Source organism: Heteronotia binoei, chromosome 2 (genome assembly GCF_032191835.1).
Source record: "Heteronotia binoei isolate CCM8104 ecotype False Entrance Well chromosome 2, APGP_CSIRO_Hbin_v1, whole genome shotgun sequence".
Taxonomy (NCBI): Eukaryota; Metazoa; Chordata; class Lepidosauria; order Squamata; family Gekkonidae; genus Heteronotia; species Heteronotia binoei.
The window spans coordinates 135,013,503-135,041,190 of record NC_083224.1 but is presented as its reverse complement, the minus strand read 5'-3'; the positions used below and the strand labels follow the sequence as shown (position 1 = coordinate 135,041,190).

General features: G+C 41.6%; 1 protein-coding gene across 1 annotated transcript in view; it reads right to left on the bottom strand.

The window, feature by feature from the left end:
* Positions 1-5,803: 5,803 nt before the first annotated feature.
* PTGFR (prostaglandin F receptor) overlaps positions 5,804-27,688 on the bottom strand; it is a 52,572-nt gene continuing 30,687 nt past the window's right edge. The window contains exon 3 of the mRNA XM_060232079.1: positions 5,804-6,373. Coding sequence (XP_060088062.1) covers positions 6,068-6,373 — 306 coding nt within the window. The 3' untranslated portion in view covers positions 5,804-6,067. The remainder of the gene's footprint in view (positions 6,374-27,688) is intronic.

The following is a 27,688-nucleotide window of genomic DNA, read 5'->3' as shown; positions in this document are numbered from 1 at the left end:
TAACTCAGAACTCTACCAGACCCACCTGGCTCCTTCCTTTAGCTCTATCAACACAAAAGAAAAGCTCCCACGGAGAAGCACAATGTCTGCAAGCAAGCCTCATCCCCTCAACTAGCAAACTTCAGCAAATAACTCTTGCAGACTCACCTAGCTCCTTAGCCCAGTGTACAGAAGAGAAAAGCCTCCATCAGGAAGCACAACATTTGCAAGCAAGCCCCCTCCCCCTCAGCCAGAAAACCTCAGCAGATATTTCTAGCACTCACACCTAGATCCTTAGCTCAATATAAGGAAGAGAAAAGTGTCTACTAGGAAGCACAACAATTGCAAGCAAGCCTCCCCCCTCCTCAGTCAGCAAACTTCAGCAAATAACTAGCAGATTCATGTGGGCACAGGAGAAGCCAGCGAAAACAAGAGAAATTTGGCAGTCCTGCCCTTTGCACTCCCGGGCAGCTTGGAAGGACAAGGACAGGTAGAGGCATAGGTGGGGGCAGGGAGGTGGGGGAGAGAAGAAATCTGTGGACTGGATTAAAGCCCTGGGTTGGCCGATTTGGTCCCTGTATGTTTGACACCCTTGCTCTAACCTCTTCCCTCAGAGACATATAGGGAAGATATCTCTCTGGAAGGAAAAGAGCTACTTTTTACAAAATGAAAGCTGAGAATTCAGAGAACCTGCTTGAACTATTTTTTTAAATTTTATTTTCGTATAGTTTAGTACATGGTTTCAAAAAAGGTCTAGAAAAACAGTGAACAATAAAATTAATGAAATAACAATGACAATTACAACAAGGAACGCACTAGATTAAGTTAGAAACAACTGGAAAAAAGAAAATCAAACAGGCCAAGAGCCATACAAAAATCTCAAGTTATTATTTGATATTACATTTAGAAAGCCAGGCAAGTCAGAGAAGGGAGGGGGGGAAGAAAACAGGCGGGCGACAGGAAAGTCTCTAGTATGAAATGGACTGACACTAAAGATGCATTATGACAGTTCCAAAGTTCATGTGGAAATAACTGACCCTCTACCTCTCTAATCACAAAGCTCTCTTTATGGCATGGGGTTTATGCAGAATTCAAGATATCCTGTCCCCTTCATCTGCATGGACATCCAGCAAACAGGAACAATGATTGCCATTCCAGAGGTCATCAAGAAAAATATGAGCACGGTCGTCCCCTCCCCTGAAGCCATAGCCATATCAGTGGTTTGATTGACCTTCACCCCTGACATACATTCTAACTGGTCCCAAATGCTCACTTCAAGTGTTGCTGGAATCTAACAGGCCAGCCACATATAAAATTACTTTCTAAGCTGATTCCCTCTCAGAAGATTGATGAGAGGTGGAAATCTCTACATTCACATTCCCAATTTTGTCTCAATCCATGACAACTATGAAGGGGACTTCTAATTACCATAATGGACCATCCTACCCGTAAGACAGTAGCCAAATATTCTACTAAACCATTTTCAAGGTTCCTTCTTCTGATGTTTGGTCATTAATGAATTCATCTTGGCACTCCTCCTCAGGTTCTAATTCCTGTGATGTTTCGATAGATGTATTATTTCAGTACATCCAACTTTTTCTTCATAATACAAAAAACTCCATAAAAATCTCTTTCACAGTTTCTGCCAAGTCTTTGGCCTCTGAGTTGCTTTCATGCTGTTATGGCAGTGCTTTTGGGATTGAGCAGTTACTCTCCTTCAGAATCTGTGTTGATTCCCTGGTCTCTAAGCTGCTTGCCTGCCCTATTGTGACATCACTTTCAAAATTCAACTGTTGCACTGGAATTTCCAGGCTAAGATGGCTATCACTGGAATCTGCAGTTCTGCAATTGTGTGAAAACTTGGCCTTCACAAGAAAGGATGAATGTGGGGAGCCAAACAATTCAGTCAACCTCAGAGTCAAATGCATCTTCCACTCTCCCTCTTTCCTGTTTGGTTTCAATTTTGCAGATTTGAATTTGTTGGTTGGGGGCTCACATGTACTAATTTCTGGACTCGAGAATTCCTACTTTTGAAACCTAATACCAAAGTCAGCATAGTACGAGCAATGTGCAAACACATAAATTGGTATTCATTTGGAGCAAAATAGTAGATGCAACTGTTCAAAATATAGGGGTCCAGGAATTCATTCCATCTTGATGAGATCAACAGAGAAGGGTCCAGTTTTTAGAAGAAAGGCCAAGTGTCTACTGGCCCATTGCTTGGTGAACCAGTTGATGAGTCTACCTCAGTAAGAGAATACACAAGCTCTTAAATTGAGACAGTCTCCTTTGATCTCTTACTTGTCAGTTACAGATGTCCCTTTGTATTGTAGGCTTAGGTCTGGAGCCCTCATGGGTTCTCATGGGTTCTCAAAAGCTCTTGATTACTGACCAGACTCATTATTAATATATCTTACTTCTGCTTGAGATGTAAGTTATTATCACATCTAGCTTTTTATAGATTTCCTGCAACTTTTTAGCAACTGAGTCTGGGCTGCTAAGAGGCTCAGTTCCTCAGATTGGTGCAATAGGGACACTGAGCACAACTCATAAATTACTATACTATTGTTGTAATCACTGTTTGTGCCAGTTTGGTGTAGTGATTAAGTGTGCGGACTCTTATCTGGGAGAACTGGGTTTGATTCCCCACTCCTCCACTTGCACCTGCTAGCATGGCCTTAGGTCAGCCATAGCTCTGGCAGAGGTTGTCCTTGAAAGGGCATCTGCTGTGAGAGCCCTCTCCAGCCCCACCCACCTCACAGGGTGTCTGTTGTGGAGGAGGAAGGTAAAGGAGATTGTGAGCCACTCTGACACTCTTCGGAGTGGAAGGCAGGATATAAATCCAATATCATCTTCTTCACAGGGCAGGCCTCCTCCTCCTTAAACTATTATTACATTACATCAATATATCAATGTTTTAAGGCTTTTTTAAAAAAACTGAAACCACTTGTCTTTGGCGGGGGGGGGGGGGGAGAGAAGAGGGATTGATTTGACAATGACAATCCAACCATTGCAAATTAGGCTACAGGTAGGTGGGAGTGGGTGGGGCAAAGATAACCAAGACAAACATGCACAAGGAAAATCTGACTTAAAATTTGCTTCCAGAAAGATTGGGTAAAAGTGATTTAAAAAGCCAACATAAAATTCCAGGGAATAACAACAACAAAATCTGAAGTGAAAACTAAACACACAATATACATCTGGAAATTGGGGCGTAAACTGAAGCAGTATGGGGCCAGAACCAAGGGGGGAAATTCATGTGGAAAAGCCCACAGAAGAAGGGAGCAAAGATTATTTCTTTCACTCAGAGAAAAACTGTACCTCCCCATCTGGACACATGAAAAACAATCATCCCAACAATGCAAAGCTGGAAAGCATTTTTCCCCCAGGATTAATAAAGTGGACATTTTACCAGGAATGGAGGATGACGTCATGTGGAGGGGGGAAAAAGGAACACAACTAAAATTGCTGAACCAGCAAAAGATCGCTGTGTGGAAACACTCATGGTGGATCATATTGTGCAGGCTTTTTCTGTGATGATATTTTATCAAAACCCTGTTCCTGCCCTGTTTATGTAACACAGACTATACACCTTTTGGATGATATTGCTTTTGTGTTCTGTAGATACACAAAGCATTGCTGGTAAGAAAAACAATGACAGGTTTTGTAGTAACAGCAGTAGTAATAGCAGCGACAAAAGTTGGTAGGATTTTACTTGTAAAAAAATAAAATAAAAATAGATTTCACTTGTCAAAAAATAAAACAATTCAAGGCCAGGCTTGGGACTTTCAAGTACAATTTTTTACTGCTATGAGTTTCCTTGTAAACAAATTAACACTTTTGTTTAACATCACCAATGTTCTTAATGCGTCTGCTTGTGGGGAGAGAAGTATAAAAGCCTAATTTAATAAATAAATTATAATTTAAAAAGCTTAACAAGCATATACATGGCAGGAAAAATCCTAGGCACTTGGATGTCTGAGATATTACAAGTGCTATGTGATTGGCAATATTAATTCAGAACTTCACGTGGCTGGTACCTAAAAAATGTGGTACTGGCTCTCCAACATTTAAGGCTACTGATCATATTAAGCTGACATATTAATACATTTGTTGAGTTCCATGGCTTAGAGAATAAAAATAGTTCCTCTTCAACCAATCCAGTTTCTGTTTCTTCAACTTACTGAAACAGAGGAGAATAGATACTTCAAACTCAGTTTGACTATACCACCATGTGTTTAAATTGTGATGTTCAGTTTAGTTCAGTTTATTATTACAGTCATTGATCAGAACAAAACTTGTGATGTAAAATATCACTAAGAAGCTGAATTGTCTATTTCAGGCAACCTCTTTAGAGTTAAAGACTAAAAGACTGAACCTGTTATTTGTTATTCAGATGCCATGTGCCTGGAAATTCTCACATGAATATCAAATATATATATTTATCAAATATACATATTTATAAAAGATTGCTACATGCTTAATTCTGAGCTCAATAAAATCCATGTATGTTTTGTTTTTCATGTTTGTGATTTAAAAAAAAACAGATGAATCTCCACACAAACACAAATTGAATTAACAATGAATTTGAGCGATCAAAGCTAACATTTGGCACATGATACTTCACAATAAGTAGAACTGTTTACATGATACATAGATAGTAATTTGCTGCACTTCTAAAGTTTCATAACAATTGACACAACTTTATATCCATGTTACTATAATGAAAATAAAATCATGGTACTGCAACAGCCAATGAATGACCCACAATTAATGTAGTGTAGCAGAATTTCTGTCACAATAAAGTGTGTTGAACACTGAGTGACTCTTATAGGTCCCCCCCCCTCCATCTTGTTTCCAGCACAAGTAAATTTCTTAAAAAGAATACTAAATCTAACTTACAGGGTTAAGGACTATATATTAAGGACTCAAAGGCTGCAATCATACATGCTAAATAATGCAGTTTCAATCCACTTTCAAACTGAATTTTGCCAGTTCACACAGTAAAATCCAGTTGGAAATTGCACTGAAAATGCATTACTTAGCATGTGTGATTGCAGCCAAATAGACACAAGGCAAAAGAGAAATCATCAGATTTCCTAATAACATTGATTTAAATTGGGCAGAGTATGTGATTTGAATGGAGGGACATGGCACTTGGCCACAGAAATTAACTCCTCCCCCCAAAAACCAATTCTTAGCCATAGTAGAGAGAAATATAGGCATCATTATTGCCTAATGAAGCAAATGGTCACAGGAAGGAGATTTCAATCCAGGAAACAACATGAAGGAAAGAGTTAGATACTCCTAGCTAAGAATTACTGGTGTAATTTAAACCACCCCATCCCCTCCTGAAGCTTCTCTGAAATAGAACTAAAGATATTAAGAGATATAATAATGGATTCTCACATTTATAGTTAACTTATGGTTTGTAACTTTTGCTACTCACACCTCACAAGTTTGGGTGTTACATGATTTGCATGATATGATCTCCTTGCTACCTTTTAAATCTGTAGTAACCTCTTCCTTCTGAGGAGTTATATCTATAACTGAACAACCACCCCAATATATATGTGTTCTATCAGTTTGAATTAGCCAAAGTCAAGCATGTTTTATTTCAATGTGAGAAATGTGGATCACTTCCACTGAAGTATATGGAAGTTCAAAGGGCTTAGCTTGGCCGGTTTGTGTTTATATTCTTTTTTAGAAACCTAAATGCTATTATTTTCAGAAGTGTTTCAAAAGCTGTTGCTATCACCCTATATATTTTAATATTCTGATTTTAACAGAACTTTTAATTGTCTCATATACAGTAATTTTTTAATAGATGCTTTCCCATTCTGTAATGTAGTCCCGAGACTTTGGCATCACAACTTGAAAGAAAGGATTACATAAACAGCCTCCTTTTAAAAAGCAAATTTGGAAGGTGACTATCTTGTAATAACAACTCCAGAGTGGTAAACATTGAGAAAAGAAACCAAATTCTTGTTTTAAAACCCCCCAGAAAATACCAGCTCACTTACATGCTTTCAAATACTGGGGTGCTTCATGATCATTACCCCATTTTCACCATTTTCTGAAATACATTTTATTGCCCTGTTGAACTGAGTGGCTGCTGATTCATTTGCTTGGAAGTAACTGGTGAATCAGAAATTGCTGCAATTCTTAAAGAATTTTTAATGGAACTGAGTTCCCACATATGAAAGTTAATGAGGTGCACACCACAACATCTTCTAGCAATCTTGAAGAGTTTTTTAAGAACAGCTTTTCTTAGAAGAATATATACCCATGGATCTAAAATTTGATTCCATGTTGCCATTCGGAGAGCAAAAAGTACTGTTTCACAGGATTCCCGAGAATGATTTTCATTTATTCCAATACTGGCCATGGTCACCTACAAAATGAAACAAGTTTCATTATGCATCAAATATAAAATCACAACATGGTGTCTTAAACACTGTAATGATTATTTGGAAAATTATCCTTGATATGGGATGAACAGTGCAATCCTTTTTTAAAAAAAGATCCTAGGAGTAAGTTCCATTAAATAGATCTGAGTGGGATTCTGAGGAGACATGTTTAGGGTTGCTCTTTTAGAAATGTATCATCCTAAAGACCTCATAAGAATTTATATCCATGATAAGAGAATCTACTGAATATTTAGAAACCAAGTAATTAAATAGTATAAGGGCAAGGCAGTTACCATCTGGTGCTCAAACCAACAAAGTATATTTAAAAAGTAAGGATCAGAGAAATCATTTTATTATTTTTAATGTAGAATATTCTATGAAGCAGCTAAATGTGTCTGAAAGTTAATGGAAAGAGCAGGAGGGTAATGGTGAAGGAGTAAGAACCAACAGGAGAATATGTGCAGCTACACAACAGGATGTCCCACTTAGGTTGTTTCAGCTTGGGAAATGGTGTTGGGGAGAGAATGATGCCCCTCCTCACTTGGCACTATGGACCCAATCCAAAGTGGGTCCTGTAGTGCTTGAGCAATTTTCTTCTGCTGCTGTGTGGCTATGGAGAAGTGAGTCCCAACTATAATTTTGTTATACATCCTTAGATACAACTTAAATCAGAAATGTATCTCAGTGATAGTATCAAAATTCTGTGCCTCTGTAGCAGGAAAACCCCGCTTTGTTAGTTAAAGCGGGTGCAATGACAGTGGGATTCTAGCCCAGACAAATGGCATCTTGCTTCTGAAATTACTACACAACTTACCCTCTAGGACAGGGGTAGCCAAACTGTGGCTTGGAAGCCACATACGGCTCTTTCACACATATTGTGTGGCTCTTGAAGCCCCCCCCCCCACCATTGCCCTGTTGGCTGGCTTGCAGAAGGCATTTGTTTCTTTAAATCACTTCTCCAATTCAAGTTAGCCAGTGGCTTGGAAAATGCATTTGAAGTAATTAAAGTTGCTTTCTTTCCACCCCTCCTCCCTTCCTCGTCTACTTCCTTCCTTCCTTCCTGCTCTCAAACATCTGATGTTTCTATCTTATGGCTCTCAAACATCTGACATTTATTCTCTGTGGTTCTTACATTAAAGCAAGTTTGGCAAACCCAGCTCTAGGAGAAATTGCTTATGAGAATAGTGTCCTGCTGACACAAAAATGGTCTGAATTATTCTAACAATTTATCATATGGCCTCCCCATATATGCTATACATGCTAGGTTAGCATTCCTATCTGTTTAGCAAGTAGAAATGGTTCTCGCACAAAATCAACATGAGGACTTCTGCTGATAAAGAAACAGCACAATTGGGTATATGCAAGTGAAACAGAGAACAATTAATTAATGCAAGCAATTGTTTCCCCTGGTTTGTACATATAGTGACAATCATTAAGCATGATTCTCCAGCACTGAATTTCACTGAGGTCACTGTCTTTGCAAATGCAACAGATGCATCACTACCATCAATCGATGTATACTGAAAGGACACTCCAACACCTAACAGTGAGGCATCCCACGTAATGGATTATGACCTCTGTTCATCATAGTGAAAAAAGAACAGAATGAGAAGTCAGTAGCATTTTAATGCTTTTGAAAAGCTTTGACATGACAATTCGTCCACTTCCAATGAGCTTCTTTTATCCATTAATCAATAAAATTTTCTCCTGTGGTAGCAGTTTTCAATAAAAATTCAGTAATCCTGAGAAGGCTTATAGATCTTGTCCATATTTTAGTGAAGTGGCACTATCCTCACCAAGGACTCACCTAGGAGTTCAGTAGATGCAAACAGATCAGTCACTATCTCAGAAAAGGAATGCTCCAAGTTTGCTTTTCTCTTTCTTTTCTCTGATACCTGATTGGTCATATCTTTGTATCACTTCTTTAAGTTGCTGTGTGAGTTGCTATTAAGAAAGAGCCATGATTCTTACATTATCAAAATAGGGAGACATCCCTGAGATTCTTAGTAGCATTGTTTCCATAAACAACTAGAAATTTCTGGATTTTTTTTTTAAAGTGCCTTATTAATAGTACACTTGTAATTGCCACAGCTGCAAACACTGCCATTTCAGGACAGGAGCTATAAATATGGGCCAGCCTGTTAGCACAAGTAGCTCAAAGATTATTTGTGTAATCTAGCTCTCCAACAATCTTTGGGATCAATGCAAAGGATCTTCAGGTCTTCAAAGAGATTGGTGTAACTGCAGAATTCATTTTTGAAAGTCTTGGGTATATCTCTAAGAGCTCCTAACTACTCTGGAAATATCTGAATGAACTTGTCTGCAAGCTTTCTCAGTCTTCCTGTGCAAACAGTATGCACACTCTGAACACTGATTCCCAATAGTATGAAATCAGTCCTTACCATGACACTTCTGCTTCATTCATTAGTGATTATATAAGTAGTAAACTCCATTGCACAGGCTCATACTGGACAACCATAATGAAGATGGGAGGGAATCCTAGAGCACTGTGGTTACATCACTGGAGTTTTAGCCAGGAATTATGTTACAGCATTGTGCAACACTGTTCCTGCCTGTTTCCAATCCCCCAGTTGTCCCCACTTCCATTATCTTTAATTTTCTGGGAATAATGTCGCCAAAGAGAAACAGGCCTTTGAAAATGAAGTAATCTTGATGTAAATATAATTTATCAAATTATCTGAAATCTATGGAAACAATTTTTACTGTAGATGCTCTTAGTTAACAAATATTATCTAAAATATTCTGCTTTTCTGGGCTTCTTTAACACTGACCTAATTTATTAATTACCATGTTTGCGTATGAACTTGCAATATTCAACTAGTTCATGCCTTCTAGAAGATGTAATTGATAACAGTTAGACCCCCTCCTCTAGCTGAGAAGCAATTTATAGACAGAAAACCTAATACATACATATCAGCTCAAACATCATACACTGCATTGCACTGCCTGGCCTAAAAGGACACAAAATGGATGCCAGCCAGGGACAAGTCTGGACATATAGTTTTAGAAGTGTGGGAAAGAGTGGCTGGCCAGCTAACAACCTGCTTCCCACCCTAAAGAGATGCATAATTTAGGACAATGGATCTCCCAAGAAAACTTATGTCCTCATCTTGGATTAACCTCATCCACACCCCACCCAGCCTCCTTTCCCTTTACCAATTTACACTAATTAAGCAACATTTAACATTACTCACAAAACCTTATATTGTTCGCATTCAGTACTCCAAGAGTCATCAAGCACCATTAGCAACCTTAGTATGCCTCAGGTAATCTCATGAAGCTACTCTCAAATCATTGTTCACCTCCAAAAAACCCCATCCAGTTACTGTTTTGGGAGCAAACACATCAGCATTTTCCCTATAATTGTCGCACTCTGCTCCATAGGAGTGTATGTGAAGAAGACGAAGAAGACCGTAGATTTATACCCCGCCCTTCTCTCTGAATCAGAGTCTCAGAGTGGTTTACAATCTCCTTTATCTTCTTCCCCCACAACACACACCCTGTGAGGTGGGTGGGGCTGAGAGAGCTCTCACAGAAGCTGCCCTTTCAAGGACAAGTCTTGCAAGATCTATGGCTGACCCAAGGCCATTCCAGCAGCTGCAAGTGAAGGGAGTGGGAAATCAAACCCGGTTCTCCCAGATAAAAGTTTGCACACTTAACCACTACACCAAACTGGCTCTCTTGTCAGGAAGTACTGTGTGTTCTTGATATCATACATCACACTTCTATTTGCATATGGGCCTTCTCCTCTCTTCTATGAAACATTGGTCATTTCACTGCTGTCTCCACTGACCTCACTCTTCAAGACTGGTAACTATAGCCTTCCCCAAAACTACTTTCTCCCATCTCCTCCCTGATTTCCTCTTATCTTGAGTGTTTTCTGTGTGTTTTGCCCTTTTATTCCTATTTCAATAAAAACTCTTTCCAGCTGAACAGCTGACTGGTTTATTTTGAGAGTTCTTTAAGGGAAAGATCCCCATAAACATAGGTGGATAATCCCAGTTACCTCCTCTTGCTTTGTCTCCTTCAAGCTAATCCTCCAATTATATAGGAGATTAACTCTTTGGGTAACATAATACTGTAGTGTTTTACCTACACATTTTTAAAGCAAGAATATGCCCATTTTTTATCTTCAATTTTATAGTTGATGAAAACTGACTGTCATAAAACTGCTGGCAGCAGCGTACCTATCACATTGCAATAAAATGTCGGAATATGTAAAAGGAAGATGTAAGTTATTCTTGCAGCAGAAGCAGAATCTGTAATTATGTATTTTCTTTGATTTCTTTGTCTATTTTATGTCAGAAGGCAGTCTTTTTAAGGGATTACATAACAAAGACATAACTGCTTATATGTCCACTACTTTTTTGCATTCAGAGTAAACCTTTCTTATTTTTTTTAACCTCAATAGCTTTTGATACTTATTTTAAAATACAAAACAGAGGATATTTTTCTGGTCAAGAAGAAATTATACTGAAGGAGAAGAAGCTGTGCCCATATTTAAAGGAAAAAAAGAGTCCTAACAGTTAAAGAATATAATATGGGGAGTTAGAATCATAGAATCACAGAGTTGGAAGGGACCTCCAGGGTCATCAAATTTGGGGTGGCCAAACTGCAAATCAGGAGCCACATGTGGCTCTTTCACACATATTTTATTTATTTATTTTGTGGATTTATATTCTGCCCTTTCCCATAAAAGGGCTCAGGGCAGATTACAACATAAATTGAATAACAGCTAAAACCTACAATTTAAAACTAACACAATATTAAAACAAAAGAACAATAAAATACATTATATATTATAACATTATGTGGCTCTCAAAGCCCTCACCACCCCATCAGCCAACTTGGAGAAGGCATTTCTTGTTTTAAATCACTTCTCCAAGCCAAGCCAGCTGACGGCTTGGAAAATGCATTTAAAATTGAAGTTGCTTTCTTTTCACCTCTCTCTCTCCATCTATTTGCTTTCCTTCCTTCCTTGCAATTCTCAAGTATCTGATGTTCATGTCTTGCAGCTCTCAAATATCTAACATTTATTTTATGTGACTCTTACGTTAGCCAAGTTTGGCCACCACTATCTAATCCAAACCTCTGCACAATGCAAAATTCACAAATATCTCACCCTAACACACACTAAGTGACCCCCTGTTCCATACCTAGAAGATGGTAAAAAGCCTCCAGGATCCCTGGCTAAACTGGCCGGGGGTGGGGGTATTGCTTCCTAGCCCCAAAGTAGTAATCAGTATTTCCCTGAGCATGTAAGAAAGGACTACAAGAACTAAGCTAGGCTTCCCAACCCTCCCGCCCTGGCGGGGGACCCCCGAATTTTCAGCCTCCTCCCCCGCTCTTAAAAAATCTGGGGCGGGGGGAGAGAGAACATACCTTTTTAAAAAATGTGTCCCTTTAAGGCTACACAGGAAACAGGAACGGCCCCTCCTTTTCTTTTCCTGTGCAGCCTTGCTTTTGTTTTCACAGCGAGCAAATTCTGCTGGAAGAAGACCAAGTAAGGTAAGTATTTGTGTGTGTGAGAGAGAGAGAGAGGGAGGGGGCAGGGAGGGGGGATTCCCTGGTATGGAGCCCCCCCCCCTTTAGAAAGCATGTGGGGGAGAGGGAAATGTCTACTAGGCACTCTATTATTCCCTATGGAGAACAATTCCCATAGAGAATAATAGGGAATTGATCCATGGGTATTGGGGGCTCTGGGGGGGGGGCTATTTTTTGAGGTAGAGGCACCAGATTTTTAGTATAGCAGCTAGTGCCTCTCCCCAAAATACCCCCCCCCAGTTTCAAAAATATTGGACCAGAGGGTCCAGTGGTGCCCCTATCCTTAATTATTTCCTATGGAAGAAAGGCATTTAAAAAGGCGTGCTGTCCCTTTAAATGTGATGGCCAGAACTCCCTTGGAGTTCAATTATGCTTGTCATATCCTTGTTCCTGGCTCCACCCCCAATGTCTCCTGGCTCCACCTCCAAAGTCTCCTGGCTCCGCCCCCAAAGCCCCCAGATTTTTCTTTAATTGGACTTGGCAACCCTAAACTAAGGACTGATGCAACCCTTCCTGCCCTCCTTCTTATGAACTGCCTAAGTTCACAAAATCACCATTGCTGTCAGATGGCCATCTAGTCTCTGCTTAGAAACCTCCAAGGAAGGAGAGCCCACCACCTCCCAAGGAAGCCTGTTCCATTGAGGAACCATTCTGTCAGGAAGTACTTCCTAATGTTTAACTGGAAACTCTTAATTTCAACCCATTGGTTGTGATCCAACCTTCTGGGGCAACAAAAAACAACTCCATACCGCCACATCTCTATACGACAGCCCTTCAAGTACTTGAAGATGGTTATTATGTCTGTGAGAACATCTGTCCCTTACAGAACATCGTGATTACCAGCTTGGTTGCCAGAGCACCTGGAGAAGTGACACACACGTCTGGCCAGAGAGTGTGGGCAAACCTATCCAGGGGCAAAAGGGACTTACGCAGTACAAGCAGCCATAACTCTTCAAAGTCACTCTGAACTGGAACAAGAGTGCCTACCAGGAGAACGCATGGTTTCCCGTCGTTCCATATGACATCCATCTCAGCCATGGAGTGGAAGAGACTGCGCTGCCAGGAGCTACCCAGGCAAATGGTTTTGAAGCACTGACCATGGAATCCACCATGGAGGGCTAACACCACACGCAGCCATCTTCCTATCAGGCTTGACTCCATTCCAGCGAAGTGGACGGCTCACGTACACAGCAGATGTCACCTGTGCCTGCAAGCAACCTACCCACTCCAGGAGTGGTTAATCGTCCAACCGCCACTTACTTTGTTTGATGGAACTCAAGACAAAGACTAGTGCCAAGGAGAAGACAGAAGATCATCTTCAGCCAGAGCCAAGTTCCTTTGTACAAACTGGATGTTACCTAGGCCATGACTTGACTCTCTATTGTCACCCTTTTAGATAAGTCTAATAGTCCTAAGTATCTCCCACCGAAGTAATCTCTCTATTCTTCTTTCCAACTGTCATCTTGGAGCCTCCCCCTGGTCCATTTCAACCTGAAAGTTCACTCAGGTATCCAGAATCCAGGCAAGTCCATTGGTCAAGAGCAAGCACCCAATTAGGTGTCACCAATTAACTTTCTATTGGCTGTCGCAGTAGTCCAGCCCTTATGGTCACTGCAAAACCTCCCCTTTTCGTGAGGTCATGCACCAGCTGACCACCTTTCTCCTCCCTTGTACCTCCCATCCCCTAAGGGCTCAAGAGAGTCCTTATAATCTGTGGACTAGCTACCCACAGGTGTGCTTCTATCAGTATCCCAACTTCCGCTGCATAAATCCATCCCCGATTCTTGATCAGTTTCGGGTCCCTTCTCCCACTTCCTCGCTTGTCACCATTGGAGCCTTCCTCGAAGACTACGATAGGTAAATATCGCCCTGTTTGTCTACCCATCCATCCATCCATGCATCATCTATCTATCTATCTATCTATCTATCTATCTATCTATCTATCTATCTATCTATCTATCTATCTATCTATCTATCTATCTATCTATCTATCTATCACTAATAACACAGGTCGAGATGCAGGACAGGAACCCGGAAGTGACCGACAGGCTGCACAACGATGGGACCGATGCCACAGGGACGGGCTCGAAACACTCTATAACCCCTCAAAAGAACAGCAGTCTAGCTCGCTTCCCCCGAGCCCTGCCACCATAAGCCTCAAGGGGGCTCATTTTGCGGCATCTCCCGGCGGGAGGGTGGCACCCGCACGGGACACATATCAAATGAAAGACCACCCCACTGGGGGATCCACACCCCGAAAGTGATGAAGGTGGCGCAGATAGAGCCAACAGAGCAAACAGGACAAAATAAATAGGCTGCATTATGCAGCACAGTTGAGAAAGTGCATTATCCCATATACTGATGAAGTAAATACAGGATTTGAGAACAAAATTGCACCAGAAAACACAAACACAAAGCTCCCTTACACTGAATCAGTGCTTGGGTCCACCAAAGTCAGTATTGTCTACTCCAGGGGTGGCCAGAGTTGCTTAACAAAAGAGCAACACAGAATAAAGGTCAGATGTTTGAGAGCCGTAAGACATGAACATCGGATATTTGAGAGCCACGGAAGGAAGGAAGGAAGGAAGGAAGGAAGGAAGGAAGGAAGGAAGGAAGGAAGGAAGGAAGGAAGGAAGGAAGGAAGGAAGGAAGGAAGGAGGGAGGGAGGGAGGGAGGGAGGGAGGGAGGAAGGAAGGAAGGAAGGAAGGAAGGAAGGAAGGAAGGAAGGAAGGAAGGAAGGAAGGAAGGAAGGAAGGAAGGAAGGAAGGAAGGAGGGAGGGAGGGAAGGGAGGAGGGAGGGAGGGAGGAAGGAGGGAAGGAAGGAAGGAGGGAGGGAGGGAAGGAGGGAAGGAAGGAGGGAAGGAAGGAAGGAAGGAAGGAAGGAAGGAAGGAAGGAAAAAGGAAGGAGGGAGGAAGGAGGGAGGGAGGGAAGGAAGGGAGGAGGGAGGGAGGGAAGGAAGGAAGGAAGGAAGGAGGAAGGAAGGGAGGGAGGAGGGAGGGAGGGAGGGAAGGAAGGAGGGAAGGAAGGAAGGAAGGAAGGAAGGAAGGAAGGAAGGAAGGAAGGAAGGAGGGAGGAAGGAGGGAAGAGGGAGGGAGGGAAGGAAGGGAGGAGGGAGGGAAGGAAGGAAGGAAGGAGGGAGGGAGGAAGGAGGGAGGGAGGGAAGGAAGGAAGGGAGGAAGGAAGGAAGGAGGGAGGGAGGGAAGGAAGGCCGGCCACCCCCTCCCGCCAGCCGCCCCCACCCGCTTTCGACCCCCTCCCTCCCTGCCTGCCTGCTTACCTTCTTCCAGGGCGGGTGGCGGCCTCCCCTCCGGGCGGGCGGGCTGGCCAGGAGGCGCAGCGGCGGCTGATGCTGCTGGCGGCGCTGCTGGTGGGGCTGGCAGCGGCTGAGGAGGAGGCGGCCGAGCCCACCAACCCGGGGCCTCCTGCCACGCTGCCGCCGCCACCGCAGGCGCCACTGGCCCGCCTCCCGCTCCGGCCGCCGCCTCCCCCCGCGGGCCTCCAGCGACCAGCGCCGGCCTCTCCGCCACCTCCCCGGCCTCCGCCACCGCTGCCGGGCCGCGTGCACGGGCCTCCAGCGACCAGCGCCGGCCTCTCCGCCGCCTCCCCGGCCTCCGCCACCGCTTATCAGAATTTTTAATGTTTAATGTTAATGTAACCTTGTCTTTTGTATAAGGGAAACTGAATGATGTTGTTAGTCGCCCTGAGCCTGCTCCGGCGGGGAGGGCGGGATATAAATAAAATTACCTACCTACCTACCTGCTGGGCCGCGCGCGCGGGCGGGGAAGGCGGCGAGTGAGGGAGGGAGCGTCCCCGCGCATGCGCAGAGCCCGCCACACCGCCGCCAATCGCCGTGCGCACGCGCAGAGACGCTCCCTCCCTCACTCGCCGCTTTCCCCACCCGCGCGCACGGCCCGCCGGCTCTCTGGCTGGCTAAACCGGGATCTCTAATGGTCCCGTTATAGCCAGCCCGGGAGGCGGGAATTTGCGGCCAGAATCGGGACTTTCCCGGGCAACCGGGACGATCTGGCCACCCTAATGGAAGCCTATATTTTTCTTAATAAATTATAATTGTTTTACTTAATTAGAGTCCCTAATATTTTAAGCATTACTTTTCTGGACGTGGAATTCTGTATACACAGGTAAAAAGATCCTGAGTGAGCCAGGTGCCCACCTGACAATTCCCCATCCTCGTTTTGAGGGCATTTTGGCTTACATGTCACCTCTCAGTTGTCTCCTCTTCAGACTAAACATACCAAGCTCCTTCAACCTTTCCTCATAGGACTTGGTCTCCATCTTCATTGCCCTCCTTTGGACATGTTCCAGCTTGTCTATATCCATCTTAAATTGTGGTGCCCAAAATTGAACACAATACTGTAGGTGAGGTCTAACCAGAGCAGAGTAAAGTGATATTATTTCTTGTGATACTTATGTTGATACAGGCCAAAATCACATTGGCCTTTTTAGCTACCACAGCACACCGCTGACTCATGTTCAGTGAATGGTCTACTAAGACCCCTAGATCTTTTCTGCATATACTACTACAGAGACAAGTCTCCCCCATCCCACAATTATGCATTTGATTTTTCCTACCTAAATGCAGAACTTCATATTTATCCCTGTTAAATTTAATTGTGTTTTAACCCAGTTTTCCAGCCTGTCAAGAGCATTCTATATCCTGACGTCTTCTGCTGTATTTGCTACCCCTCCCAATTCAGTATCCTCTGCAAATTTAATAAGCATTTAATAAAATTTAATAAGCACTTAATAAGTTGTTCATTTACTTGCTTGTTTAATTTGAAAGACAATGAAGAAAGTGGAATAGTGGCTGTTTTATAAAGTTACTGATCCACATTTCATTGGTACTTGAACAGGAAGTGCTTGAGAATGTACTGAAAACTTTTCTACCAACCCCCGCCCCCCCCCCCATGGAATATATAGAATACGTAAGGCAGAAACCCAGGCCAGATGTATAAGTACTTTCCTGATCTTACACCTAGTAACAAAACCAGGTTTGTTTGGTTTTTTGTAGCAGGAACTCCTTTGCATATTAGGCCACACACCTCGATGTAGCCAATCCTCCTGGAGCTTACAGTAGACCCTGTACTAAGAGCCCTGTAAGCTCTTGGAGGACTGGCTACATCAGGAGGGTGTGGCCTAATATGCAAAGGAGTTGCTACCAAAAAAAAGCCCTGAACAAGACTAATGGGAGGAAATGGCACAAGAATAAAGTGGACACAGGATTATAACTGCTGTGTACAAGAAGACATAAAAGAGTTGGTGAGACGGCTGGTTATCTTTGACAGTGTTGTTTATTTCATTTGCTAAGTTTGTTTTATGGTTGGTTTTATGGTACCAACACCCAGAAGTGCAGCTGTTTAACTATGTGTCCCAAATACTACTAGATCTTCACTATTAACACCTAGAATTAGGCAGGGCAATACAGACAGAATGATTATTTCATTGTTTTGATGACAGATATACAACATTGGCTCCTTTTGTCCAATATTCTGAGATGCCATTCTACCCCATTCTTCACTTACAGGAGATCTAAAAACCTGGACATGTTGGTCAGACACAGACTGAAATTTTCCTCCAGGGATAAGACAGGAATTGATGGCAAAGCTAAGCCAGTTGGCAATTATTCTTTAGGAAACTGCTGTCTGTTGTCTTTGCCTTCATACCACTTTTTTAAATAATTCATCCAGAGTTGACATTCTATAAAATCATTTGTCAATTATAACTCCAAGTTTGTGATTTATGTAATCCAATGTCCTTGTGATCTAATGTATGAAAGGCTTTACTACCAAAGCTTTAAAGAAACGAATCTGTGAGCACAAAAGCTGCATGAGATTACAAAGAAAAAAAAATGCTCCTTTTGTCCAGCAATTCAAGACCTTGGGATACACAGATAAACAGCTGCATTTATGAGTGCTGGAAAAGATCCAAGCTCCTAGAGTACAACTTCTGCAACATCTGAGAGCAAGAGAGACCTATCGGAGTTACACTTTGAACACTCTATATCAGGCCTTCAATTCAGTGGGAGCTCACAGGAGCTCAGCTTCTGAACCTTTCTGAGAGTTCCACCTCCTTGTAAATTGAATAGTATGTGCAGCTGCATAACAATCCCTGGATAAGCTCCACCACCTATTTTTCTACAAAATGACCCCTGCTCTATATGCATACAGCCTGAATGAGGAAGTGGGTTTGTTATGTGTTTGTTATTATGTTGTCCTTTTAGTATGTACTTATTTTATTAGGTATCATTGATATTCATTAACACATTGGAATTCTCTCCCTTCCCCCTATTTCTCCTATAACTGTGGATTAGTATATTTGCAATGTATGTGCTTTCTGCCCTATTCTGACTGCATCATTCTCCAGCCTGACATATAAGGAATGTAATACTTGACACTTTGCACTATACACTAGGGGTGTAAACTCGGTATATACCGAACCAGTACACCTTATCACTATTTTTCAAGTATTTATTCAGCAGAATACAGATCAGAGATTTATATTCGGCTACCAAAATAGCTATGCCCAAAATAAAAACTGGTATAATTTGGCTTTTATTGAGCACAGCTAAATGTTTTCAAGTTTGCTTGCTGAGTCATACTGCCGTGGTGGCACAACTCAGAATGTTAACTGAATTTAAAGTTTAAATGCCTTTAGTTCACTTGCTGAATCAGGCCATGGCAGCAGCGTTACTCAGCAAGAGAACTGAAGGCATTTAAAGTCTAACCACCTTAGTTCGCTTGCCGAGTTGGACCGCCAAGGTAGCATGACTTGGCCAGTGAACTGAAAGCATTTAAACTCTAAATACTTCCAGTTCACTCACCAAGTTGCATCTCCACAGGCACAACACAGCAAGTGAAACTCTCTATTATACCTCTGGGGAAGGTCCCAATAGGGTATAACGAAATCAAATAAATTTGGGTTTTCCGAATATTTATCCAAATATGAATACAATACCAAAACTGGTATTTGGGAATATTGATATTTCCAATTGACCTGAATCTGTAAAAAAAAAAAAGAAAAAATATTTTTTGCACACATCCTAGTATACACTACTGCATTACACTGGCTCCATACTACACTTAGAATTGATTTTCTTTGGATCAGTACAGGAAGGTGATTTATGTTAATTCAATATTACTATATATCATTCAATTTATGTGGTTTTGGTTCTTTTTTTCAATTTTTTAAATAAAAATGTTATTAGGATTTTTTTTCAGGTACATAATTAAATCACCACTCAGGATACATGTACCTGACTAAGGCAGAAGATGATTTCAAATAAGATCTCTGAAGTACATCTCTGCCTTGAGTCATAGACCTTTATTAGAACTAAGTCATCTTGAATATTTTTTAAAATAAAAAAACATATTTTCATGTCATAATTATAATATTATAAGTATTGTACATTTTTTTCTTTTTCCTTGTCTTTTTTTTAGCATAATCCCAACTTGGTCCTATATTGACTAATTATAGTAATATTATTGCATTGTCTAGAGCTAATGTGCAATAAATGTTTGACCACTGAAGAAGGCCATAAGGCTGAAATGCATTTGGTCAGGATTATATAAAGTCTATGTTTGAGATTACTGTATGATTTTAATCTGAACTGAGAATATATTTGGAGCTATAATTGTTTTCTAAAACTATTTTGTAATAAATAAATGTATTATTGTATATTTTATATATATTTCTAGCCTATATTCAGCTATTTTAATACTAGGCCCTTTCAAATTTGGATTCATTGAACCTTCTATGTTCTTAACTCATACTTCTTGGTTTTCTCTTTCACTTTTTTTTTTGTCCTTTTTACAATGCCATAAGCACACAGATCATTCAACTTTTCACATCATGCCAGAAATTAAGTACTTCAGTTATGCTATATCAAACTACAAAAAGAATTATAAGTGGAAATTCCTCCAGTTTTATCCTAATTGAATTTTCACCAAACAGTGATATTTGCTGTACAACCCTAAATAGTTACCTGAACCTAAGCCCAAAGAAATCAAAGGACTTAGACTGGAGGAACTCAGTACAAGAATGAACTGTTAATTTCCTTTCAGTTCTCATTTCCCAGCATATATGTGGTCTTTCTATAGCTCAATTACACTCACATCTTCTACCAATACTTTTATGGAAATAAACATTTTGTCAAGGTGTTTGTGTATTATAACTGCTTGGTACTGTCCATCATTGATGAGAAAGTTCTGGAACAGATAAAAAGATCTCCCATTTGACAAGCAGAGATCTTCAAGCCTTTACCTTGTTTTGTTATAAAAGAGAAAACTCTTGCTGAACGCAACATTTTCACATAATCTAACACAATGATGTTGTTTCTTTAGGCCTGCATTGTCTGCAAATTAATTCTTGGCTCAAAGAAAATTGCTATTTTAGTGTTGTATTAAAAATGCTTAAATTGCTGATTCATAAAACCACTAACATTTTAAACTAATGTTTGAAGTGAGCTGTGCAATAAATGAACCAGCGGGTTAGTGAATCACTATTACAGAACCCAGTTGGAGTATATAAATCATTTCCATTTTAATTGCTAAAAAGTAAATTAATCTGACCATAAATCCTGAACTACTTAGCTATGAAAATATTCCATCATATGTTCTGAAAGTAAGATGGAAAAATCTATTTTCATTAAATGTGATTTGAATTTTCTTTCATTCTGCAACTTCATAAACTTTTTTATGAATGTAACAGGTGATGCACTGAAACTTCCTTGCCTTCCATCTTGTGTTTAAACAACTGCTAATCAACTGGAATTGCTAAATAAATTGTTTATGCTGTCCTTCCATATAGCAGCTTGAAACATGATTTGTATAACACCTTACTCTGAATTTTACCCCCTTTTATCCGGTAAGGCAACCAAGCAAATAAGTCCAAAAATGTTGCTAGTTAGCTGCTCACACATATCTGAGTTAGTATCCATGGCACACTGCCAACATTAAAGAAAAAAAATAAACAAAATCTGTTCTAGTTTACAAAAGCCTTTCTGCCAGAATGCTTGGACCAATTCTTACAGAATGAAAGTACTAATTAATAAGCCTGTTTTAGAATTATGGGTAAAAAGCTTCCCCTTCTTAGTTTTCTTCCCATCCCTTTGCTGCTGCTGCTGAGCCTGTTGTGACTTTCTCCCCCGCCTCAATTGGTGATGCTGCCAGGCTTGCTGCAGCTCCCAGCCACAACTCATCATCAGTGATGTGTCAGGCCTTCTACAGCTCCCCCCCTCCACCAACAGCTATACTATGAAGCCAGCTGCAGCCATCCACCAACATCATTGTTGGACCCACTGCAGCTCCCAGCCCCCACCACCCACCATTGATGAAAGAGGAAGAAGTATTGTTTAAACATGCACCAACATGGCTTTTGATTTTAGGGAGGTGAGAAGTGGGAGCCCACAAGGACATGGAGAGCATCTCATTACTCCCTCCCTAACAATTTCCTCTTCCCTTCCCTGAACTCCCCCATAGCTTCTCCCCATGTCTTGCCTCACTCTGTCTTTCTCAGCCATTCATTAACCCACCTTTATCTGTCCCTCTATCTTCAGCTTACCCCAGCAGCCTCTGCTTAGAAAAACTATGGCCCAGTAGTGCAGAGTCAACCGCTGGCCAGGCCTACTGTCCTTGTAGGGAATCCTCAAGGACTTGGTGGGGGGGAATCACTTTCCCATGCATCCCCCTCCCCACATTGTTTCCCTCCTTGTGGCAACCTCTGTGCCCTCTCCCCTTTCCCCATCTCATTCTTTCCTTATAAGCCATTCACCAAACTAACTTTTATCTGCCTTCCATCTTTAGCTATATTTATTATCCAGAATTATTTAAATCTTTTCCTGACTGGTCACCAATAGTTGCTAAGGTTTTTACCCAGATTAATGAAACCGGCGGATTTCCCTCTGGGTGGAAATTGAGTATTGTTGTGCCTATTCACAAGAAGAGTGACATAACAGACCCAAAAAATTATCGCCCAGTAAGTCTGTTGAACATCACTGCAAAACCTTACAGTAAATATCTCTTGCATAAATTGGAGGATTGGGAAACCTCTAATCATGTGATACTCCCTAACCAAGCTGGCTTTAGAAAGTGCCAAAGCACAGTAGATCAATGTAAAAATCTTTATCAACTAGTCCTCTCGGGCATTAACAGCCCAACTAAAGCCCTTTTTGTAGCATTTGTAGATCTTGCTTCTGCATTTGATTCTATAGATAGAAACTGTCTTTGGCAGAACTTATTTAGCACAAACATAGATAAAAGTTTGTTGTTCCTTCTTCAAGAACTACATGTAGCCATCTTTGCTAAAATTAGGGTGGGCACTTCAGGTTCCCTAACAAATGAAATTCCAATACTTAGGGGGTGTAAAGCAGGGGAAGACATGGAAGTAGTGACAGACTTCACATTTCTGGGATCCAAGATCACTGCAGATGGTGACTGTAGCCATGAAATCCTTGGGAGGACCTGGGCAGAATAATAAAAAGTAGAGACATCACTCTGCCAACAAAAGTCCATATAGTCGAAGCGATGGTATTCACAGTAGTAAGGTATGGCTGTGAGAGCTGGACCATAAGGAAGGCTGAGCGAAGAAGAATGGATGTTTTTGAGCTGTGGTGCTGGAGAAGAATCTTGAGAGTCCCTTGGACTGCAAGAAGATCAAATCAGTCAGTCCTAAGGGAAATCAACCCAGACTGTTCCCTGGAAGGTCAGATGCTGAAACTGAAGCTCAAATACTTTGGCCACCAAATGAAAAGGGAGCGCTCACTGGAGAAGATCCTGATGCTGGGAAAGACAGAAGGCAAAAGAAGGGGACGGCAAAAGATGAGATGGCTGGACAGCGTTACTGATGCAACAAACACGAATTTGAGCAGACTTCGGAGGATGGTGGAAGACAGGAGGGCCTGCCGTGACTTTGTCCAGGGGGTTGCAAAGAGTCGGACTCGACCGTGCGACTGAACAACAACAAAAGCAGGGATGTGTCCTTGCCCCCCTCCTTTTCAACCTGTACTTAAATGATACAGTATACAGGTTGTCAGATCCCAAGTTTGTCACTTCTACACTTGGTCATCAGAAAATCTCTATTAATTATTTAGTTCATTTATACCCTACCATTCTTCACAATGGAGACTATAGCAGCTTACATTATTCTCCTCTCCTCCTTTTCATCTTCACGATAACCCTGTGAGATTGATTATTCTGAAAATACATGACTGGCCCAACATCAGTTAATAAACTTTAACCACTACACCATACTGGCTTTCATAGGAAGGCTCCATGTACAGTAACAAGTAGCTGGGCCTCACTGAGTCATGTAAGTCAGACAGTTTCAAAGCACCCAGTGGTTGCTACCAAGCCTGGCTCTGATACATCCTCCCTCAAAGGCCAAAATAAGCTTGCCCCTCCCCTTGCCTTTTACTCAAAGAAAGGAAGCCTGGAAAGCTGTGGGTTTCTGTTTCTTTAAAGCTACAGATGCTACTCTAATTATTTTGGTTTTTTACCCTCCCAAAAAAAATGGGGGAGGGGGATGGGGGGGGTTAGATTTTGCAGAGGATTCCCGCAAACCTGGGGTGTTTTTTAGGTTTGTAGAAAGTTCTACTTTGCCTGTTCACAACTCCAGTCACTGGATGTACGTATCCTCAGATATGACCAACTTGGTTATTAGAATAGACAAGTAGGAACCCACAAGGACTTGTAGGAGGAATATCCCCCCCCCCAACAGACACAATATTTCTTTCTCTTCTCTGAAAGCTCACAAAGCGCCTTTCCCCTTTCTTTCTTTCTTTCTTTCTTTCTTTCTTTCTTTCTTTCTTTCTTTCTTTCCTTCCTTCCTTCTCTCTCTTCCATCTAACAGCCAACCTACCTTTATCTGCCCCTTCAGCATTCCCTCTCCCCCACTAGCAGTGCCTGCTGAGGAAAACTATGACCCAATTGTGTGGTGCCAGCCACTGGGCCAGGCCTACTTGTATGGCAAAAGAACCCTCAATTACTTGTGGGGGACACATCACTTTCACCTGAATCCCTCTGCCTGCATTATTTCCTTTTTCCTTGTTCTGGAAAACTCCCATATCATCTCTCTTTTCCCTGCCTCCTTCTCTATTTTACTTAGCCATTCACTAACCTACCTTTTTTCTGCCTTTCATCTGCAGCTATATTTATTATTTATTGACTTCATTTATACCTGGCTTTTCTCCAAACTGAGGACCAAAGCATCTTACATTATTCCACTTTCCCCCTTTTCGTCCTCACAACAATCCTGTGAGGTAGGTTAGGCTATAAATATGTGACGGGTCCAAAATCACTCAGTGAGCTTCCACAGCAAGATGGGGATTTCAGCATGGCTCCTCCAGACCCTACTCTTGAACGGCTAGCTGCTGAACTTCATTGGCTTTCATAGGGTGGCAGCTGTTGAACAGTACTAGGTGAGTCATGCAAGTCAGATGATATTAAGTCATCCAGTGGTTGTTGACAGACTTGGCATCAATGAGTCCTCCCTGAAAGGCCACAACAGGCTTGGAAAGGACCCTGCCCCCTCCCTTCTAATCACAGACACTATGCCTAGAATGCTCTGGTTGTCTAGCAACTGTCAATGAAGGAATCTGTTTCTCAAAGCCACAGGTATTCCTTTTATAATATTGGCATTTTTCAGACCTCCTTCTTTAGGTTTCACATTTTTCTGCAGACTTGAGACCTTTCTCAGAAAGATCTGTCATCTGTTCACAGCTCCACTAACTGGATTTCAGTATCCTCAGATCTGGCTGTCTTCGGGGGATCCATGATACTCAAGGGGGACAATCCCTCCCACCGTTGCTGCCAATTCTCCTCTTCTGCCTCAGGGGGGCTAGGAAACTCATAAGATGAACCCAGGCCCCACTACCTGCTATTGAACCCTGCGTCCTCCATGGCCAGGCCAGAGCAGTTTCTGCTGTGCTCCTCCACTGCTGCCATCCACATGTATCCACAGATTAGGCCACACTTTACTATTAGAATATAAAATACTATGCAAATAAATGTGGCTAGACGGAAGGATTTATGAAGACTACCTTTATGCATGGTAATCTTTCATGGAAGCATGTAAAGATATAGTATGAAACATATTAAAGAGGAAACCAATTTAGGAAAACATACATTGCTTTGGATCCTACAGAACCACAAATGGAGCAACTTCATAGATGAAGCATTTGCCAGCTCCCCAGCTCTACTACAGTTCTCTGTACACCCTTTGTTATTCCTGAGAGCGGCAAAATTCTCAAAAATGGCAGTAGAAGCAACAGCCAGAAAATCTCCCTCTCACCTAGTTTACAAGTCTTTGAAAAACATATGTACAATCCATGTGAAAAACCTGTGACTGAGTTAGCCCTTTTACCCTCCTCATTGCGGCCTCACATCAAATTTTCTTTGTTGTCCATGAGGGACTCCTCAATATTCTCCCTGGGATAACAGGTGCTGCTATGAGAAGTGGAACGCAGGGAATGTTCATTATCACAAGCATCTTATGGTTGTAGTTCATAGAATCCAACCAACCCAGTGTGGCCTGCAGTGAAACTTGCTTTGCTCACTTACCCCCCCCCCCAAAAAAAACCCCACCTTCTTAATTAAGAAGCAAACATCTTTCAAACTGACTTTTTCAAGCTGTGTTGACTGCATTATTCCATCACTTAAAACAGTCCAATAAATATATTCAGAGAAAAGTGTTTGGTCCTAGGTAGCAGAAACACAGCGGGATGACTGGAATAGAACTTTCCACTTTCTGCTGAGTTCTTTTTCCCCATCTTCAAAGTGCAGTTGCTAGGGATCAACAAACCCTTGGAGACTGTAGGATCCAACATAGGCATTTTAGAATGGGAAGAGGAATCAGTAGATATCCCCTCCTTCAAAAATGAAAAAGCAATATAGGCAAGTGAAAGAACAGGTAGAATCAAACTTTTGTTTTTGGAAGTCTAAACATTGAACCACAGGTTGACTGTGATCTGGATATGCATTCACTACACCGTGATAACAAGACACTATCCAACCAGAATAGACACTATCCAACCAGCATACCTATTTGTTGTTGTCAGAGGAGAGAGTTCCAGCCAAGGCTAAGGGAGACAAACTGCCCTCCCCTCCCTGAGGCAGTCTCCAAGGCTTGGGGGAAAGGATTGTGACCTGTTTCACTTGAGTCATGGCCTAAGGGATTTTTGGTGCCCTTTTATTAAATTTATATTTGTTCAGTGACACATTTATTGTAAGTCACCTTGGATCCTGCCTTGTAAGAGAAAGGTGTGGTAAAAGAACTAACAATAAATCTAATCTCTTTAACAACAGAGTCTGGTATTCTAAAGTAATCATTTATCTGGAATAATTTACATATGGCAGTAATTATGTAACAATCATGTCAGTTATTTTATTTTACTTTATAATCTTCCTTCCAAGGGACCACCATGTATTTTGTTCATTTTTCTTTCATTGTATGCTTTATCCAATAACCTTCCACATAGCTGTATTAAAAAGTTTAAGAATATGAGCTCCCAGCTTAAAATAATATAATGAACATATGTATTCATCTGTTTTTTTAAGTGTCTAATAAAGATAAGATACTTATCCACTATAATAAAACTGTAGTTGTTTTGGCCAAATGGAGCTCTCCCATAGGTTGATGCCTTTGCTCAACCATTGGCCCACCTCTGGATTCCCATTGGTTGACTCCCCTGTCCCCCAACCTACTACAGGTCCAGGAACACTGAATAAACCACCAAAACAGTCTTACCCCAGAGAAAGTCACTTCTCTGATGCTTCCCTATGTCCTCTTTATCAACTGGACTCAGAAAGAGCTATTGCAGCCTCACAATGGCGGCCACCTCTTTCCTGTCACTCCCTCTCTCCCTCCTCCCCTCAGTCTCACCCCAGGACAAACAAGGATTGGGCCACTGGGGAAGCTGCTAGCCAGAGGCTGTTGCTAGGCGGTAAAGGGAGAGCCCTCAGCTGAATACAGTGCCATAGAGTCCACACTACAAAGTGTGTGGGGGGGAGATCTGTTGTCTGGAGCTCAGTTGTGATACCAAGAGATCTTCAGGCTCCACCTGGAGGTTGGTTGCCTTAGGCCTGGAAGGACCCTCTGGGTGACTTGATGCCACTTGACTGGCATGATTTAGCCAGGCCTGGCTGACTGTTACTGTTCAGCAAACACTCAGATAGAGGTCACTGAAGTTTGCAACCAAATCAACCCTAAAAAGGCTACTGTGACCCAAAATTACTGTGAATAAAAATATTTGTAAACTGTTAGAAACAGGCATACAATGGAATTATAATTATACATAAGATATATGAAAAGCAATATACATTGAATCATTCCAATAGTACTCAACCACTCTAATTGATAAAATAATTCTGTAGAAATGCATAGTCCATTTTCACAAATTCATGGTAGGTAGTCCATTCCAAAATTCAGAGTACAAAGTCCATTCTCTTTTTTATTCCATAAATAGCTGCAACAGGACCATTAACTTTTACTTCCTATTTCAGTTGTTTCGTCAGGCATGGGATTAACAGAAATCTCATAAATCAATGAAGACAAAAAAGATTTTTACAAGATTCCCATGGGACAAAATGTCTCCATGTTACTTTCAAATAGGCATCTGTTCAGTTGGCTCTTGACAGTTGCCAACTCCTGGTTGGGAAATTCCTGGGGATTTGAGTGGTGGAGCCTAGAGAGGATGGGTTTGAGGAGAGGTGGAACCTTAGAC